The 20,960-nt window shown below is 48.0% G+C and overlaps 1 protein-coding gene across 2 annotated transcripts in view; it reads left to right on the top strand.

The window, feature by feature from the left end:
- Positions 1-20,960, top strand: part of LOC119976625 (guanine nucleotide-binding protein subunit beta-4) — a 93,760-nt gene that overhangs the window by 43,570 nt on the left and 29,230 nt on the right. For both annotated transcript variants that reach the window (XM_038817257.1, XM_038817258.1), the window contains exon 2: positions 17,597-17,700. In XM_038817257.1, coding sequence (XP_038673185.1) covers positions 17,644-17,700 — 57 coding nt within the window. In that variant the 5' untranslated portion in view covers positions 17,597-17,643. The remainder of the gene's footprint in view (positions 1-17,596; positions 17,701-20,960) is intronic.

The following is a 20,960-nucleotide window of genomic DNA, read 5'->3' as shown; positions in this document are numbered from 1 at the left end:
CCAGGTACATGCAGGTAGGTGGGGTTATGGGGATAGGGTGGAGAGTGGGCCTAAGTAGGGTGCTCTTTCTGGGGGTTGGTGCAGACTCGATGGGCCGCATGACCTCATTCTGTAATGTAGAGGTTCTATGGATAGCCTTCCTGCCGCTTGTCAATTGGATTTACTATTGAAGCCACCCCATGCCACTGGGAAACCTGTGGGCGGGGGTGGTCTGCCGGCAGTAAAATTGAATTGCAACGACTGAAGAATTCTGGCCAGTATTTCGGGTGTGGTCTCCCCAAAGCACTTTATAATTGTAGCAGGACTTTGGGTGGATACTTGTAAATAGGCCCTTATTCATAAAAGTTTATAATCTTGCATGGTTTTCTTTTCCTACGCAGGTAAACTAAGCATTGAGGATTCTTGATGTTTACAATGTTTTAATTGTTACATTGCAAGATCATCGTTGAAGCTTTGGTTCCCCACCATATTGTTATTCAGGTCCAGAAAGTATACTGTGGCTTAATGCGCATTAATTGTTTAAGAATTCTGATCCTGTGTGAGCTAGCGATAATTAATCAAAAGTACGAAATCTGCTTAGATCAATGCATTATTGGAAAGCTATGATGTTTCATGACTGATGTGTTAACATTATTGAGACTTCAGGTGGTGGCATATGAGGGGAGGTCACTCACTCGGTCCTCCAACCAGGATCCATGTTTTTGGGCCTTTTTGCCCAATTTTGCAGGATATTTTTGCAGGAAAGCATTCTGGATCAAAATTTACAAGGTTCCCCCACTAAGCACATGCCAAAAAGAAAAGGAAACAAAACACCCACAGAAGGTAATTCAGCAGACTTGGAGGTTTTGTGCAGGCCATCAAGAGAAAATGGCGGTGGCAGCATAGTCGTCAACAGCCGTCCCAATAATTGCGGATATGCTCTCGGGTGTGCTCGCAAAGGAGCTTGATGAACATGTTGGCAAGCAATGGAAATTGGTGTCAGAGAGTCGATTTAAGAAGCGCTGGGCCCCGTCTGGGTGAAACATAAGACCGCCGAGGCACTAAATAAGCATGGCGAGGTGCTAGAGGGTGTGGAGACAACGTTGACAAGGCAAGGTGAGCAGCGTGCAACATTGGAAAACGAGATAGTGGTCGTGGCCGATGAGAATAAGCAACTGATTGTCAATGATCTCGGTGCAACGACAACAATCTACCCCTCAATGCCAGCAAAACTAAAGAACTGGTCATTGCCTTCAGGAAGCAAAGTATTGTACAAACCCCTGTCTGCATCAATGGGGCTGAGGTGAAGATGATTAATGGCTTCAAATTCCTCGGGGGGCACATCACCAAAAATCTGTCCTGGTTCACCCACGTCAACGCTACCACCAAGAAAGCACTACAGTGCCTCTACCTCCTCAGGAAACGAAGGAAATTTGGCATGTCCACACTAACACTTCCCAACTTTTACAGGTGCACCATAGAAAGCATCACAGCCGAAAGACTTCCGGTGTGCAGTATGAAGTGAGTGAGCACACCGTGGCAGCTCCTGCCCAAGGTTACAGAAAAGAGCTCTTTTTTGGGCGGCACGGGTTGGAATTTCGATGAAAAGCCGTTGGTGAATGTTCAAGGAGTACTTTCCCCCAGGAATAGTATGTTTCTGGGTTATCAGACCCTCAGAAACAGTGCAAGATCGGGCGGAAGCAGCAGCAAACAGGAGCCTCTACAAGCAGGCAGGCGGGGGAAGGGCCAGCTCAGATTTCTCAAGCTGACTTGAGGGCCTATATGAAAGCTGAATTCTAGCAGCAGTCGACGCTGTCCCGACGAATCCCAGTGGGGGAAGGTGTCTAGAGGAGCATTCCCCATAATTTATGGTGCTCACCCGGAGTGGGGCAAAGGAAAAAGCTGCAGCAGCTCCCCAAGAAAAGCAGGGGAAGAAAGACAAAATGGCGGCCGGCGGAACACCCGAGGACTGGTGGAAGTGGGCGCAGGAGCAGCAAGCCTCTCTTCTGCGCTGTTTTGCGGAGCTGAAGGCTGAGTTGCTGGACTCCCTGAATGCGAACTACAACAAGCTGCTTGGGACCCAGGCGGCACAGGAGGTGTCGATTCGGGAGTTGCAGCAGCAGGCCGCTGAGAGGGAGGAGGAGGCCGTGGTCCTCGTGGGGAAAGTGGAGTTGCACGAGGCACTTCACAAAAAGTGGCAAGACCGCTTGGAGGAGCTGGACGTTCGCACGAGGCGAAAGAATTTGAGGATCCTGGGCCTGGCGGAGGGGCTGGAGGGGTCGGATCTCCCGGCGTATGTGACCACAATGTTGAGCTCGTTGATGGGAGCGGGGTCCTTCCATTTGCCCCTGGAGCTTGAGGGAGCTCATCGAGTGATGGCCAGGAGGCCTAAGGCAAATGAACCCCCGCGGGCGGTGCTGGTGCGGTTCCATCGGTTTAGTGACCGGGAGTGTGTGCTGCGCTGGGCCAAGAAAGAGAGGAGCAGCAAGTGGGAGAATTCGGTGGTGCGAATCTACCAGGACTGGGGTGCGGAGGTGGCAAAGCGGCGGGCCGGGTTCAACCGGACGAAGGCGGTGCTGCATGCCAAGCAGGTCAGATTTGGAATGCTTCAGCCTGCGCGTCTGTGGGTGACATATAAGGACCGGCACCACTACTTCGAGTCCCCGGAGGAGGCGTGGGCCTTTCTACAGGCGGAGAAGCTGGACTCGAACTAGGGTCTGGGGTCACACTATGGCCGTTGCTGTTTTCGCTGATGCTGTTCTTCAATTTTGACAGGTGTTATTCTTATGCTGGTTTTCTTTTTGCTCTGTTTCCGGGTGGGTTTGTCTGTTGGGTATGGGTGTGGGGTATGTGGGGAACGTTGGGGGTTTGTGTTTTATATGTTCTCTTCTGTACGGGGCTGGGGGTTGGGGTGAAACTGGATTTTGAGGAGCTGTGTCAGAAGGGTGGGGTGTGGCAGTGTGAAAGCGCGGGCTTTCCTCTGGATGTCCGCGCTGCGGGGCGGGGGGGCGGAGCTGGAGGTGGGGGCGTGGCCTTCACTGGTTTTCTTTACCCCGCTGAAGTGGTGCCAAGGAGGTGTGGCAAGAGGGGGATGACCCCATGCCGGAAGGAGATGGGTTTTGGCGGGAGCTGCCGGGTCAGCAGAAGTCAGCTGACTCACAGAAGTACCATGGAGGGTGCGTCGCGGCTAGGAGGGGTCCTAGCCTGGGGGGGTGGGGGGGGATACCGGGTTGCTGCTGGAATGGCCAGGAAGGAGCTGGTGTGGGCTGGGGGGGTAGAGGAGAGGCGTTATCGCCATGGGGAACGGGTCAGGCGGGGCGAGCTGGCCTGGGGCGAGCAGTCGATAAGCTATGGCTAGCCGGCAGGGGAGAGGGGCAGGTTGCCCTCTGATCCGGCTGATTACCTGGAACGTGAGGGGACTGAATGGGCTGGTTAAGAGAACTAGGGTATTTTCTCATCTGAAGGGGCTGAAGGCGGACGTGGCTATGCTCCAGGAGACCCACTTGAAGGTGGCGGACCAGGTTCGTCTGAGGAAGGGGTGGGTGGGGCAGGTTTTTCACTCAGGATTGGATGCGAAGAACCGGGGGGTGGCGATTCTGGTGGGGAAGAGGGTGGCGTTCGAGGCGGCTGAGGTGGTGTCGGACAAGGATGGCAGATATATTATGGTGAAGGGTAGGCTGCAAGGAGAGAAGGTGGTGCTGGTAAATGTATATGCCCCGAATTGGGATGATGCCGGCTTCATGAGGCGCTTGTTGGGCCGCATTCCGGACCTGGAGGCGGGGGGCCTGATCATGGGGGGAGACTTTAACACAGTGCTGGATCCCCCACTGGACCGGTCCAGTTCAAGGACGGGTAGGAGACCGGCGGCGGCCAAAGTGCTGAGGGGGTTTATGAACCAGATGGGAGGGGTGGATCCCTGGAGGTTTGGGAGGCCGAGAGCGCGGGAGTATTCCTTTTTCTCCCATGTCCATAGGGTTTATTCCCGAATAGATTTTTTCGTCCTGAGCAGGGGATTGATCCCGAAGGTGCAGGATGCCGAGTATTCGGCCATAGCGATTTCAGACCATGCTCCGCACTGGGTTGATCTGGAGATGGGGGAGGCGCGGGACCAGCGCCCGCTCTGGTGCCTGGATGTGGGGATGCTGGCTGATGAGGAGGTGTGTAGGAGGGTCCGGGGAAGTATTGAGGGGTATCTGGATACCAACGACACGGGGGAGGTCCGGGTGGAGATGGTCTGGGAGGCTCTGAAAGCAGTGATCCGGGGGGAGCTGATCTCCATCCGGGCCCATAGGGAAAGGAAGGAGAGGAAGGAGAGGGAGAGACTGGTGAGGGAGCTCCTGGATGTGGACAGGAGATACGCGGAGGCACCGGAGGAGGGGTTGCTGGTGGAACGGCGTAGTTTGCAGGCCAAATTTGACTTGTTGACAACCAGAAAGGCGGAGACACAGTGGAGGAGGTCGCAGGGCGCGGTATATGAGTATGGGGAGAAGGCGAGCAGGATGTTGGCGCATCAGCTCCGCAGGCGAGATGCGGCTAGGGAAATTGGTGGAGTGACGGATAGGGGTGGGAATATAGTGCAGAAGGGGACAGAAGTAAATGGGGTCTTTAGGGACTTCTACGAGGAACTGTACCGGTCAGAACCCCCGATGGGGAGAGAGGGGATGGAGAGCTTCATGAACAGGCTATGTTTCCCAAAGGTTCAAGAGGAGCTGGTAGAGGGGCTGGGGGCGCCGATAGAGTTGGAGGAGCTAGTCAGGGGGATTGGACAAATGCAGTCAGGTAAGGCGCCGGGGCCGGATGGGTTCCCGGTGGAATTTTATAAAAAGTATGCGGATCTGGTGGGCCCCGTGTTGGTGCGAGCCTTCAATGAGGCATGGGGGGGGGGCTTTGCCCCCGACGATGTCGCGGGCACTGATCTCTCTGATCCTAAAGCGGGATAAGGACCCCTTGCAGTGTGGATCATACAGGCCTATCTCGCTCCTCAATGTTGACGCTAAGTTGCTGGCGAAGATCCTGGCCACCAGGATAGAGGACTGTGTGCCAGGGGTGATACACGAGAATCAGACAGGATTTGTCAAGGGACGGCAGCTCAACACGAATGTGCGGAGACTGCTAAATGTTATTATGATGCCGGCAGTGGAGGGGGAGGCGGAGATAGTGGTGGCGCTGGATGCGGAGAAAGCGTTTGATAGAGTTGAGTGGGGGTACCTGTGGGAGGTGCTGGAGCGGTTCGGATTCGGGGAGGGATTCATCAAATGGGTGAGGCTGCTCTACGCGGCTCCGATGGCAAGTGTAGTTACCAATGGAAGGAGATCGGAGTACTTTAGGCTCTACCGTGGGACCAGGCAGGTCCTGTCCCCCTTGCTATTTTGCACTGGCGATTGAACCTTTGGCTATGGCATTGAGGGAGTCAGGGAGATGGAGGGGTCTGGTGCGGGGTGGGGAGGAACATCGTGTATCACTGTATGCGGACGACCTGCTGTTGTATGTGGCGGATCCAGAAGGGGGAATGCCGGGGGTGATGGAGCTGTTAGCGGAATTTGGGGGCTTCTCGGGCTATAAGTTAAATTTAGGCAAGAGTGAGGTATTTGTAGTACACCCGGGTGATCAGGAGGAGGGAATTGGGAGACTCCCATTTAAGAGGGCAGTGAAGAGTTTCAGATACCTGGGGGTGCAGGTGGCCAGGAGTTGGGGGACTCTCCATAAGCTTAATTTTACCAGGCTGGTGGAGCAGATGGAGGAGGAATTTAAAAGGTGGGACATGGTACCGCTATCGTTGGCGGGTAGAGTGCAGTCCGTCAAAATGACGGTTCTCCCGAGGTTCTTGTTCCTTTTTCAGTGTTTGCCCATCTTTATCCCTAGGGCCTTTTTTAGAAGGGTGACAAGCAGCATCATGAGCTTTGTTTGGGCGCATGGGACCCCGAGGGTGAAGAGGGTCTTCTTGGAGCGGGGTAAAGATGGGGGGGGGCTGGCGTTACCCAATCTCTCGGGGTATTATTGGGCGGCCAATGTGTCGATGGTGCGCAAGTGGATAATGGAGGGGGAGGGGGCAGCATGGAAACGGATGGAGAGGGCGTCCTGTGGAGATACAAGCCTGGGGGCCCTGGTAACGGCGCCGTGGCAGCTCCCTCCTACGAGGTATACCACGAGTCCGGTGGTGGCGGCTACCCTCAAGATTTGGGGGCAGTGGAGGCGACATAGGGGAGAAGTGGGGGGCTCGATGGAGGCTCCGTTAAGGGGGAACCATAGGTTCGTCCCGGGGAACATTGATGGGGGATTTCAGAGTTGGCACAGAGCGGGCATCAGACAGCTGAGGGACCTGTTTATTGATGGGAGGTTTGCGAGCCTGGGGGAGTTGGAGGAGAAATTTGGGCTCCCCCCGGGGAACATGTTCAGGTATCTGCAGATAAAGGCATTTGCTAGGCGGCAGGTGGAGGGATTCCCTTCGCTTCCTGCGAGGGGGGTGAGCGACAGGGTGCTTTCGGGGGTCTGGATCGGAGAGGGGAAGATATCTGATATCTACAAGGTTATGCAGGAGGCGGACGAGGCGTCAGTAGAGGAGCTGAAAGCTAAGTGGGAGGGGGAACTGGGGGAACAGATCGAAGACGGGACATGGGCTGATGCTCTGGAGAGGGTTAATTCTTCCTCCTCGTGTGCGCGGCTTAGCCTCATCCAATTCAAGGTGCTGCACCGGGCCCACATGACTGGGACGAGGATGAGTAGGTTCTTTGGGGGTGAAGACAGGTGTGTCAGGTGCTCGGGGAGTCCAGCGAACCATGCCCATATGTTCTGGGCATGCCCGGCACTGGAGGAGTTCTGGAAGGGGGTGGCGAGGACGGTGTCGAGGGTGGTGGGATCCAGGGTCAAGCCAGGATGGGGACTCGCGATTTTTGGGGTTGGGGTGGAGCCGGGAGTGCAGGAGGCGAAAGAGGCCGGTGTGCTGGCCTTTGCGTCCCTAGTAGCCCGGCGAAGGATCTTGCTACAATGGAAGGATGCGAGGCCCCCAAGCGTGGAGACCTGGATCAATGACATGGCGGGTTTCATTAAGCTCGAGAAGGTCAAATTCGCCCTGAGAGGGTCGGTACAAGGGATTCTTTAGGCGGTGGGCAAACCTTTTCTCGACTTTCTGGCTCAACGATAGGGGTACAGGGACAGTAGCAGCAGCAACCCGTGGGGGGAGGGAAGGGGAGGGAAGAAGGGGGAGGGAAAAGGGGGAGGGAAAGGGGGGGGGGGGCGGACAAAGACTATGTTTGTTTATTTAATTTTAATTTATTTTTAAGTTCTTTTGTTGTTCATTGGGGTTGGGGGGTGGGGGGGATGGGATACATATGGTCTGGGGGTGTTACAGTTATTATGGGTTATTTTGTTGCATTTCATTGTTTGTCGTTATGTTTTATATTTTCTGTAAAAAATTCCAATAAAAATTATATTTAAAAAAAAAGAAAGCATCACAGCCTGGTATGGCAACTGCTCGGCCGCAAAAAGCTTCAGAGAGTCCCAGTCCATTACACAAACCTGCCTCTCATCCATTGACTCTATCTACACCTCCCGCTGGGGAAACTGGGCAGCATAATCAAAGACCCCTCACACCCGGCGTACTCACTTTTCTAACTTCTTCCATCGGTCAGGAGATACAAAAGTCTGAGAATGCGCACGAACCGATTCAAAGACAGCTTCTTTCCTGTTGTTACCAGACTCCTAAACGACCCTATTATGTACTGACCTGATTAATACTACACGCCTGTCTGCTTCACTCGATGCCAGTGTCTGTGTATTTACATTGTGTACCTTGTGTTGCCCTATTTATTTTCTTTTTATTTTATTTTCACATACTAAATGATCTGTTTGAGCTGCTCGCACAAAAATACTTAACTGTACCTCGCTGCACATGACAATAAACAAATCCCAAACCAATCGCAGATTGGTCAAGGAAGCAGAACCTTGCTTGTAGGGTTGCCAGAGGGTGTGGAGGGCCGAGTCCTTCTGATATTTGGGACGATGAGGGTGGTCTTGAGTCCCCTCTGGAGCTGGACAGTGCCCATTGGACACTTGGGCAGAAGCCTTGGCCGAATGAGCCACCTCGAGCGATCATTAATGGATTTCATAGCTTTATGGCGAAGGTGAGTGTCCTGAAATGGGCCAAAAACACCGTGACTCGAAATGAGAAGGAAACCTCGTGAGGATTTACCAGGTCATGGAGGCTGAGCTGGTGAGGTAGCGGTCGGCCTTTAATATGGTTAAGGTCGCCCTGTATGAAAAGGAGTTTGGTTCGGGATGGTGTACCTGGCAAGATTACTCGTGTAGTGATCCTTACATGGGTATGTACAGAAGGGGCTGATGGGTAATGGAAAGACCACCGGGGGCAGCAATGCCGTGTGTAAAAGTGGGACGCAGACAGCCCTCCCCCTCTCTTTGGCTGATGTGACTGGGGAGAACAGGAGCAGAAATTTAGCTCAGGGCTGCTAGTGTGGTCAGGCCTAGTTGCAGAGCATAGAAAATTTGTAACCTTTTTACTAGTGCAGTTCTTTAAGTAAGAGCTCACGCAGTTAATTAAGTTGTGTTGCTCAATAAACTGCTATCAAAATTCTGGACGACTTTGAGCCTTCTTCCAGAGCGTCTACTGTAACTGAGTTGAGCAGAACAAAACAACTCACGTACTCGCATATGAGGAAGCGGATGCCTTTATTAATAAGAATGGACTTGGGTCTGGTTGAATGCATGTGGTTTGAAAGGGTGTTGGGATTTCCTGCATATAGTTGTTGTTTGTTGATAAAATTAGTTTTTCTATTTCTGGGGTTGATTGGGGATTTTTTATGATGGGGACTCTACCATACGGAATGTTTTCCCAAGGTGGGCAATCTCATTGTCTTTTTCTTTGTCCTGGGAATGGGAGGGGCGCTGCCCTGCTGGCAATAAACAAGGCCAGCGAAAGGGAGGAGGAGCTGCAGCTATTGAATAGGGTTGGTCAGGTTGGCAGGCTTGGCACCTGGTTTGGGGCTTGCGGGGAGGGAATTTGGATATTGGGTTTAGTTTCAGTTTGTGTATTTTGGTGGGGTATTTGGTGGGAGTGAGTGGATCGGGAGGGGTTGGTTGCTGATGGTGATGGGAGGACTTCTTTGTTCTACTCTGGGTGGGGTTGGCAGTCATCTTGGGAGAGCCTTTGGCCTGTACTGTTAGAGTTTTTACTTCATAGTCCCTGGCGGTGGAAATGGCTGATTCCAGGATGAGGGCAGGGGATGGCGGGAGATCCCCAATGTGGGTTAGTCACCTGGATTGTTAGGGGGTTGGGTGGCCCAGTGAAGAGGTTGAGTACATTTCACCTAAGGAATCTAAATACTGATGTGATGTTTTTGCAGGAGACTGACTTGCAGGTAAGAGATCAGACCAGACTGAGGAGGGGCTGGGTGGGGCATGTGTTTCACTCGAGCTTTGATGGAAAGGCCTGAGGTGTGTTAATATTGATTAATAAGAGGGTCATATTCTCAGTTACCAGGATTGTGGCAGAACCTAATGGCAGATTCTTGGTTGTCAATGGGTCTCTGGCTGGTACATTGGTGGTACTGGTCAATGTCTGCTCCCCAGGGAGGTATTCCTCATCCAGCAGAGCTACTGATTGGCTGTTCCGGGGAAATTTGCATACGTGCAGTGCGGTCAGCCTAATTTGAAGGTGTACCTGCGAAAGAGACCCGAGGAGTTCGAGTGAAGTCAAGCATCCAGCAGAGCAGAGCTACTGATTGGCTGGTCCAGGGAAATTTGCATACGTGCAGTGCGGTCAGCCTAATTTGAAGGTGGTTTGTGGAGGGGCTGTTGTCAAGTGACAGTTAAACCCGAAACACTTCGTCAGTGTTTCCCCCCCTACCACCTCCTCTAACCAAAAAAAAAACCATGGTCGTTGGGAAGCGGGAGCAGGGGCCTGTCGTGAAGGTGAGTGAGTGCCTTTAAATTTGCTTACCTTTCAGCGGGAGCAGGGTTTGAGGGAATATCAGGTAAGCTCTTCCTTTCTTTTTCTTGTTTTTTTTTAAATCTAGAGGTGATGTCAGGGAAGGCAGTACAATGCTCCTCCTGCAGAATGTTTGAGGTGAGGGACGCCGTCAGTGTCCCTGCTGATTTCATCTGTGGGAAGTGCACCCAACTCCAGCTCCTCAAAAACCGTGTTAGGGAACTGGAACTGGAGCTGAATGAACTTCGGATCATTCGGGAGGCAGAGGGGGTCATAGATAGAAGCTTCAGGGAGGTAGTTACGCCAAAGAATAAAGATAGAGGGATGACGGTGAGAGGGGCTGGGGGTAAGCAGTCAGTACTGGGATCCCCTGTGGTCGTTCCCCTTAGTAACAGGTATACCGCTTTGGATACTGTTGGGGGGGACGACTTACCAGGGGCCAGCCATGGGGTACAGGTCTCTGGCACAGAGTCTGTCCCTGTTGCTCAGAAGGGAAGGGGGGGAAAGGAGTAGAACATTAGTCATTGGAGACTCCATAGTTAGGGGGATAGATAGGAGATTCTGTGGGAACGAGAGAGACTCGCGGTTGGTGTGTTGCCTCCCAGGTGCCAGGGTCCGCGATGTCTCAGATCATGTTTTCGGGATCCTTAAGGGGGAGGGGGAGCAGCCCAAAGTCGTGGTCCACATAGGCACCAGCGACATAGGTAGGAAAAGGGATAGGGATGTAAGGCAGGAATTCAGGGAGCTAGGGTGGAAACTTAGAGCTAGAACAAACAGAGTTATTATCTCTGGGTTGTTACCCGTGCCACGTGCTAGCGAGTCGAGGAATCGGGAGAGAGAGGAGTTGAACACGTGGCTGCAGGGATGGTGCAGGAGGGAGGGTTTCAGATTCCTGGACAATTGGGGCTCATTCTGGGGTAGGTGGGACCTCTACAAACGGGATGGTCTACACCTGGGCCAGAGGGGTACTAATATCCTCGGGGGTAGGTTTGCTAATGCTCTTCGGGAGGGTTTAAACTAGTTCCGCAGGGGATTGGGAACCTGAACTGTAGCTCCAGTACACAAGAAGCTGAGAGTAGTGAGGTCATGAGTAAGGTTTCAAAGTTGCAGGAGTATACCGGCAGGAAGGAAGGTGGTCTAAAGTGCGTCTACTTCAATGCCAGGAGCATCCGGAATAAGGTGGGTGAGCTTGCGGCATGGGTTAGTACCTGGGACTTCGATGTTGTGACCATTTCGGAGACATGTATAGAGCAGGGCGAGGAATGGTTGTTGCAGGTGCCGGGGTTTAGATATTTCAGTAAGTTCAGGGAAGGTGGTAAGAGAGGGGGAGGGGTGGCATTGTTAGTCAAGGACAGTATTACGGTGGCTGAGAGGGCATTTGATGAGGACTCAAATACTAAGGTAGTACGGGCTGAGTTAAGAAACAGGAAAGGAGAGGTCACCCTGTTAGGGCTTTTCTATAGGCCTCCGAAAAGTTCCAGAGATGTAGAGGAAAGGATTGCAAAGATGATTCTGGATAGGAGCGAAAATAACAGGGTAGTTGTTATGGGGGACTTTAACTTTCCAAATATTGACTGGAAACACTGGAAAGTACTTTAGATGGATCCGTTTTTGTCCAATGTGTGCAGGAGGGTTTCCTGATGCAGTATGTAGATAGGCCAACAAGAGGCGAGGCCGCATTGGATTTGGCACTGGGTAATGAACCAGGACAGGTGTTAGATTTGGAGGTAGGTGAGCATTTTGGTGATAGTGACCACAATTCGATTACGTTTACTTTAGCGATGGAAAGGGATAGGTATAAACCGCAGGGCAAGAGTTATTGCTGGGGGAAAGGCAATTATGATGCGATGAGGCAAGACTTAGATGCATCGCCTGGAGAGGAAAACAGCAGGGGATGGACACAATGGAAATGTGGAGCATGTTCAAGGAACAGCTACTGCGTGTCCTTGATAAGTATGTATCTGTTAGGCAGGGAGGAAGTGGTCGAGTGAGGGAACCATGGGTTACTAAAGCAGTTGAATCACTTGTCAAGAGGAAGAAGGAGGCTTATGTGAAGATGAGACGTGATGGTTCAGTTGGGTCGCTTGAGAGTTACAAGTTAGCTAGGAAGGCTCTAAAGAGAGAGCTAAGAAGAGCCAAGCGAGGACATGAGAAGTCTTTGGCAGGTAGGATCAAGGATAACCCTAAAGCTTTCTATAGGTATGTCAGGAATAAAAGAATGACTAAGGTAAGAGTAGGGCCAGTCAAGGACAGCAGTGGGAAATTGTGCGTAGAGTCCGAGGAGATAGGAGAGGTGCTAAATGAGTATTTTTCGTCAGTATTCACACAGGAAAAAGACAAAGTTGTCGAGGAGAATACTGAGATACAGGCTACTAGACTAGAAGGGCTTGAGGTTCGTAAGGAGGAGGTGTAAGCGATTCTGGAAAGTGTGAAAATAGATAAGTCCCCTGGGCCGGATGGGATTTATCCTAGGATTCTCTGAGAAGCTAGGGAGGAGATTACTGAGCCTTTGGCTTTGATCTTTAAGTCATCTTTGTCTACAGGAATAGTGCCAGAGGACTGGAGGATAGCAAATGTTGTCCCCTTGTATAAGAAGGGGAGTAGAGATAACCCCGGTAACTATAGACCAGTGAGCCTTACTTCTGTTGTGGGAAAAGTCTTGGAAAGGTTTATAAGAGATAGGATGTATAATCATCTGGAAAGGAATAATTTGATTAGAGATAGTCAACATGGTTTTGTGAAGGGTAGGTCGTGCCTCACAAACCTCATTGAGTTCTTCGAGAAGGTGACCAAACAGGTGGATGAGGGTAAAGCAGTTGATGTGGTGTATATGGATTTCAGTAAAGCGTTTGATAAGGTTCCCCACGGTAGGCTATTGCAGAAAATACAGAGGCATGGGATTCAGGGTGATTTAGCAGTTTGGATCAGAAATTCGCTAGCTGATAGAAGACAAAGAGTGGTGGTTGATGGGAAATGTTCTGACTGGTGTCCAGTTACTAGTGGTGTGCCACAAGGATCTGTTTTGGGGCCGTTGCTGTTTGTCATTTTTATAAATGACCTGGAGGAGGGCGTAGAAGGATGGGTGAGTAAATTTGCAGATGACACTAAAGTCGGTGGAGTTGTGGACAGTGCAGAAGGATGTTACAAGTTACATAGGGACACAGATAAGCTGCAGAGCTGGGCTGACAGGTGGCAAATGGAGTTTAATGCAGAAATGTGTGAGGTGATTCATTTTGGAAGCAATAACAGGAAGGCAGAGTACTGGGCTAATGGTAAGATTCTTGGTAGTGTGGACGAGCAGAGAGATCTCGGTGTCCATGTCCATAGATCCCTGAAAGTTGCTACCCAGGTTGAGAGGGTTGTTAAGAAGGCGTACGGTGTGTTAGCTTTTATTGGTAGAGGAATTGAGTTTCGGAGCCATGAGGTCATGTTGCAGTTGTGCAAAACTCTGGTGCAGCCGCATTTGGAGTATTGTTTGCAGTTCTGGTCGCCACATTATAGGAAGGATGTGGAAGCATTGGAAAGGGTACAGAGGAGATTTACAAGAATGTTGCCTGGTATGGAGGGAAGATATTATGAGGAAAGGCTGAAGGACTTGAGGCTTTTTTTCATTAGAGAGAAGAAGGTTAAGAGAGGACTTAATTGAGGCATACAAGATGATCAGAGGATTAGATAGGGTGGACATCGAGAACCTTTTTCCTCGGATGGTGATGTCCAGCACGAGGGGACATAGCTTTAAATTGAGGGGAGATAGATATAGGACAGATGTCAGAAGTAGGTTCTTTACTCAGAGAGTAGTAAGGGCGTGGAATGCCCTGCCTGCAACAGTAGTGGACTCGCCAACACTAAACGCATTCAAATGGTCATTGGATAGGCATATGGACAATAAGGGAATAGTGTAGAGGGACTTTAGAAGGGTTTCACAGGACGGTGCAACATCGTGGGCCGATGGGCCTGTACTGTGCTGTAATGTTCTATGTTCTATTGGTGATCTAAACTTTAAGGATATGGGAGTAGTTTAGGCACCATTACAAGCTGAGCGACATTACGTTTGTTGGCTCATATCTGCGGCAACCATTTGTTTGTGCTGTCTGGTTTGGATGCAACATTTAAATCATGGGAAGGAAAGGGCCTTGAGTATTTGGTGATTTGTCCATGGAAGGGACGGTTTTTATATCTGGAAAAAGTCAAGTACATCGTTAAGGGATTGGTAGTGGGGTGCTACCTGAGGTGGCAGCCACTTATTTCCTACTGTAAAGAATTAGTCACCCGCTGTTAATAGCAGGGGGTGGGGAGGAGGCAGTTTGCGATATTGTACTCTAATATTAATTTTCTGGGCTGTTTGATGTTGATGTCGTATTAGTTATAAACAAAAGTTTTCAATAAAAAGGGAAAAAAATTAAGTTATTGAACTTTTTCGTGACTTTGTCCCTCTGCGTGGTGATGAAAGTGGCATTGGTGTCATTTCCGTCTATCCCCAGGGCAGTTATTGTTAGGCGAGAGAGGAACCTGCAACTGCTGTGAGCCAAAAATAAATCTTCCTCCAGAATGATTTCAGTGGTCTCCTAAGAACTCAGCTATTCTCTGCTCTTCTGTATTCACTCACAAAAAAATGTTTTTCAAAGCCCATTTGACAGTGATCCTTTAAGTGCTCTCCTCCCCGCCATGCACCATATCCCAACACATGGATATTTCCACATTTAGATTTTAACCTAAAATAACTATCCTGACTGTGGGAATTTGAAATACCCATTTTGTGGGTGGACGTTAATTAGAATATCTTGGCGATCGATACCTCTAATCCCACATGATGATTTCTTGATCATGAACTCTTAATGAACTTAAATCATCAGCCCAATTTGTATTGTATCGAGGAAAATAGATGGAAAAAACTGAATTTATATAGTGTCTTTGACAAATCAAACTCAGGACATCTCAAAGCACTTTCTAGCCAATGATATACTCTTGAAGTGCAGTCACTGTTGTAATATAGGAAACACAGCAACCAAATTATGCACAGCAAGCTCTCACAAATAGTGCTAATGATCTGAACCTCTGTTTACTGATGTTGGTTGAGGGAGAAACATTCATCAGCACTCTGATACTAACACTCGGGCGGCACGGTGTCAACAGTGGTTAGCACTGCTGCCTCACAGCTCGAGAGTCCCAGATTCAATTCTGGCCTCAGGCGACTCTCTGCGTGGAGTTTGCATTTTCTCCTTGTGTCTGCGTGGGTTTCCTCTGGGTGCTCCGGTTTCGTCCAAAAGTCCAAAGATATGCAGGTTAGGTGGAGTGACCATGCTAAATTGTCCCTTAGTATCCAAAGGTTAGATGGGGTTACGGGGATAGGGTGGAGGCGTGAGCTTAAGTAAGGTGTTCTTTCCAAGGGCCGGTTCAAATTTGTTGGGCTGAATGGCCTCCTTCTGCACTGTAAATTTTATTTAAACCTCAGTAATCACGCTGCTCTTCGAAATATTAGCAGGGGATCTTTACACAATTTGGGACTTCAGCTTGTAACCTTTGGTCTTGGGTGAGAATGTTACCTAATATAACTCACGGAGTAACCAAATCTTGCTTCTATTTTCTTTCCCCCAGTAACCTGCATTCAGTATCAGTTTGGATTATTGTTTGACTATTTCTTCTCCACCTGTGTCCAAGCAGAAAGGGTAAAAGGGAAGGTGGCAAAGAATTTCAATTTGTGAGATTGGGGGGAGGGATCTACACAAAATGTAAGCAGACTTCATGTAAACAAAATAGGGCAGGGCAATGTTGGAAAGGATAAAGGAAGGACAGTGATGACAAGGAAATAAATCGAATTATAGAACAGGAGTCTAAAGTGAGAGGAAGTTTAATTAAAATGTCTGAACAATGCACACTATGTCTGTAATAAAATAGGGGAGCAGGAGACAATCTGCTTTGGAAGGAATTGGACATAACAAGAATTACGGAGATGTAGCTATAGAAAAAACACGTCTGGGAATGAAATTCTGCAGGATGTGACATATTTGGAAAAGGTGGAGATGGAAAAAGATGTGGTGGAGTAGCTGTTCTTAGTCGGGATAGCAATGGCAGTAGAAAAAGGGACTCGGTTATCATCAAGACAAATATGAAGTCCATATGATTAGAGGTAAAAGATAATAAAAGGATCAATCACACTAAGGTGGAGACTACAGACCATCTAAAAGTGGAAGGGAGGTGGGGGAATAAATATGTGGTCAAATTGGGAAAGTGAGTAATAGACATTAAATAATAATCGAGGACAATCTCAACTACCCTGGACAGAAAAGGTAGATTAAGGAAACCAGAGACTGGAGTTCCGACAATACACTCAGGACTGCTTTCTAACCCAATATGTAAAAAAAAAGGGCAAGATTTGCTATTGGATGTACTAGTGGGGAATGAACCAGAGCAAATAAGAGAAGTAATATTAGGTGAACATCTAAGCAATAATAACCATAATATCATATGCTTTAAGATAATAATAGCGAAGGACGTAAGTATAACAAAATACAGAATAATGGGTCAGAGTAAAACTGATTTTGAGGAGCTAAGAACAGAACTTTGGAAAATAAAATGTAAACAATATTGGCAAACAATGATGAAGAAGAATAATGGGAAGTGTTTAAAAACCACTCAACAGAGTGCAGGAAAAATATATTCCGCTAAAAGGCAATAACAAACTAAGCACCAGTGGGACTCCATGGATGAATAAAGACGTGGGGAACAATTGCAGGTTAGGAAAAATGCACACATTAAGTGCATAGGCAACAGGGGAGTGCATGACATAAAAGAATGTGAAGAGATTAAGAGAAATGTAGGGAAAAAAGCACAATTAGAAGGCAGAGAAAAACTGTGAAATTAAATTATCAAGGAACGTGAAGCAAAATAGGGATTATGAGGATAGTTTAATTTACTGACACTCATTTTCAAACACAGATTTAGTAATTGATAAAATTTAAATATTGCCTACTGTGCTGGGATTTGAAACCATGACCCCCTCGTCCAATGACATTGTGTCACTGCTTCCCCATTTACCAGGGAGATAGAACAGGTAGACTTAACGTTGAGATGATTGACTTCTAACAACCATCTGGAGAAGGGAATCGATGGTTACAATGCAAATGTTGATGAGGAAAGATAACTTCTGCGATTCTGGCTTGTATATCATATGTAATTCAAAGCATTTGTATGATAGGAATAGAATCTAATCCCTACAGTGCCGAAGGAGTCTGCACTGACCCACTGAAAGAGCACCCCACATTGGCCCACTCCTTTGCCCTATCCCCGTAACCCAACCTAACCTGCAGATCTTTGAACTTTGTACAATCATATGCTTAAGGACATTGATTTGATACACTGTATTGGTTTGTACTATAAAGAGTTGTAATTTTCATCTAACCAATTTACTTGGTGCTTGTCAGTGATGCAAAAAGTTTTAATTATTTAGCACTTTAATTTCTGATATCAAGATGAAAATCTATTTTTTAAACGATGTAGTTTTGATGCTGAGTTGCCTTTTTTTGTGAGGTGAGGAGTGAATCTTAAAGTGTTAATTTGTTTTAAGAATATCCTCAGAAACATTGTATTATAATAGATCACAGTGTGCAGAATGTAAAATATTTTTCTGTTCGCTGAATGAATTTGAATAATGCTGACTAGAGATGTTTTGCATTATAGATCTCTTTCGTGATAGTGTGTGGACATTTTGATATCAAGTCAGGACAATGAGTGAACTGGAACAGTTGCGGCAAGAAGCAGAACAATTGCGGAATCAAATTAGGGTAAGATTCTACATCGTCTATGCACTCTTCATTAAATTAAGGATGATAAAAAGTAAAAGCAGAGTAGGCCAATCAGCACCAAACCTGCTCCACTGTTCAGGAAGATCGTGGCTGTTTAGATTGTAGCCGTAACTCCACTTTTCTGCCTGCTCCCATTTAACCCTCAACTCCTTTTTCTTTTTTTAAAAAACATTTTATTGAGGTATTTTTTGGCATTGTAACAGCAGCAATATAAACAATGTACATGAAAATATAAACATAGTGCAAATACCACCTCCCTCCCACAGGTCCCACCATTAATTAACCCCTGAATCTACGCTAACCTAACCACCACCCCCCCCCCCCCCCCCCCACCCCATGCTGACGATTAATTCTCCGTGAAGAAGTCGATGAATGGTTGCCACCTCCGGCCGAACCCTAACAGTGACCCTCTCAATGCATACTTAATTTTCTCCAAACAGAGAAAGCTAGCCATGTCCGATAGCCAGGTCTCCAACTTTGGGGGTCTTGAGTCCCTCCATGCTAGTAATATCTGCCTCCGGGCTACCAGTAAGCAAAGGCCAGAACATCTGCCTCTTTTTGCTATTGGATTCCCGGATCCTGTGACACCCCGAAAATCACCACCTCTGGACTCAATGCCACCCTTGTTTTTAATACCTTGGACATGACATCAGCAAATCTGCCAAAATCCCCATAGCTTTGGACATGCCCAGAACATGTGGACATGGTTCGCTGGTCCTCCCGCACATTTTGCACACCTGTCTTCCACCCCAAAGAATCTGCACATCCGGGCCACTGTCATGTAAGCCCGGAGAACGACCTTGAATTGAATCAGGCTGAGTCTGGCTCAAGTTGCGGTATTGTTGACTCTACTCAACGTGTCCGCCCAAAGGCCCTCCTCTATCTCTCCCCCCAGCTCCTCCCACTTTCGCTTCAGCTCCTCAGTCTACCTATCCTCTGATCCCATAAGTTCCTTATAAATGTAACAAATGCTCCCCTCACCTATCCATCCGCTGGAAACTACCCTGTCCTGAATCCCCTTTAGCGTCAGGAGTGGGAAGGTTGGTACCTGTCTACGCAGAAAGTCCCGCACCTGCAGATATCGAAATTTGTTTCCCCCCGCCAATGCAAACTTCTCCAGCACCCTCATATTCGGAAAGCTCCCCTCTATAAACACGTCCCCCATCTTCTCAATCCCCGCTCTCCATCATATTCGGACCCCCCGTCCATCCTCCCCGGGGCAAACCGGTGATTATCGCAAGTTGGGGATCAGACCAATGCTCCCACTGCTCCCACATATCGCCTCCATTGCCCCCAGACTCTCAAGGCTGCTACCAAGGCTGGTGGAGTACCGCGCCGGCGGGAATGGCAGAGACACAGTTACCAGCGCACCTAAACTTGTGCTCTTGCAAGAAGTCACCTCCATACCCACTCAACTCCTTTTTCAATCAAACATCTGTCCAACTTGGTCTAGAATATATTTAATGACAGCTTCCACTGCTCGCTGGGGAAGAAGTCCAAATACTAATGACTCTATGAGAGAAGACATTCCTTCTAATTTCTGACTCAAAGGGGACAACCCTTATTTTGATGGTGTCTCCCTAATTCTAGATTCCTCTCATGAGGGGAGATATCCTCTCAGCATCGAACCTGCCAAGTCCACTTAGAATCTGTTTCGATAAGCGCACCCCTCATTCTTCTAAACTGCAATGAGTATGGGCCCAATCTGCTGAACCTTTCCTCAAGAAAAACCCTTCATCCCAGGAATCGGCCTCATGAACCTCCTCTGAACTGCTTCCAATGAAGGCACGTCCCTCCTTCAGAAAGGTGACCAAAACTGTACACGGTACCCTAGTCGTGGGTTCATCAATGCCCTGTACAGCTGTAGCACAACTTCACTACTTTTATACTCCATCCCCTTTGCAATAAAGGCCAACATTCCATTTGCTTTCCTAATTACTTGCTGGACTTGCATGCTGACTTTTTATGATCCATGTAAAACAACAGCTATATGAAAAATGAAACAAAAAATGTTCATCTGTACTGCAGCATTTTGCAGTCTCTTTCCAATGTCATAAATAGTATTCTGTTTTTCTATTCTTCCTGCCAGTGGACAACCTCATATTTTCACACATTTACTCCATGTGCCAAATTTTGTCAGCTCACATGCCCTACCTATATCCTTTTGAATACCTTTCGCAGACTCCTCATAACTTGCTTTCCTACCTATCTTTGTATCGTCTGCAAGTCCCTTCATCCAAGTCATTAATATAGTTTGTATATAGTTGAGGGGCCAACACTGATCCCTCTGACAGTCCACTGGTTACAGTTTGCCAACCTAAACATTACCCATTTATCCCAACTCTATGTTTCTTGTTAGTAAGCTAGCCTTCTATCCATGCAAATATATCACCTCCAATACCATAAGCTCTTGTCTTGTTGTGGTAATTTAATACAAAAAGGTAGTCTAAACATGTTAATATAGTTAATCTTTAATATATATAAAAGTGTAAAACAACAGTATGGACTCAAAGAAGGAGCAGACAGCTAAAGATAGAATTAAAAATAAATTTAGAGTACCCAATAGTTTTTTTCCCCAATTAAGGGGCAAATTAGGGTTCGGGTCAATCCACCTAACCTGCGTTCCGTACCCTACGTAAGAACAGTGGGAATCTTGCTTCCATTCTGGCTCCGATTAGCTAATTCAATTTAGTTGAATGCAAAGTGATTGGAAAGTTGAATGGAAAGTGATTTAAATATTAGCAGACCTCTAAGTGTTCTTTTGGTCATGTTGATGTGGTAGGTCGAGTTAAGATTTTGGGTTGTGGGTGTGAAACGCATGCAGACATGGGGAGAATGTGCAAACTCCATACGGACAGTGACCAGGGCCAGGATTCGAACCCGGGTCCCCAGTGCTAACCACTGTACCACGTGCCGTCCTAAAGATAGAAATAACAGTAAAAGAAAAGACTCAGAAATTGCGGCAGTTAAAAATATGAATATACACAGGTGACAACAACTAATGATGTCACAGCACTTACTGATGACATCAGCAATGGATTAAAAAATAATATACATAAGCAGAACACCATAACACTTGTGTAGTAACCTTTTATTTGGCGCTTAATTGAATGCCTTTTGGAAATCCAAATACACTACATCTACTGGTTAAACTTTATTCACCTTGATTATTACTTGCAGAAAAAATGAACCAAAATTAGAAAGTCACTTGTGACTGAAGAAAGATCGAAGTCCCATTG

The sequence above is a fragment of the Scyliorhinus canicula genome, chromosome 13 (assembly GCF_902713615.1).
Source record: "Scyliorhinus canicula chromosome 13, sScyCan1.1, whole genome shotgun sequence".
Classification (NCBI taxonomy): Eukaryota; Metazoa; Chordata; class Chondrichthyes; order Carcharhiniformes; family Scyliorhinidae; genus Scyliorhinus; species Scyliorhinus canicula.
Note: the sequence above shows the minus strand (reverse complement) of the source record. Positions and strands in the feature narration are given on the sequence as shown.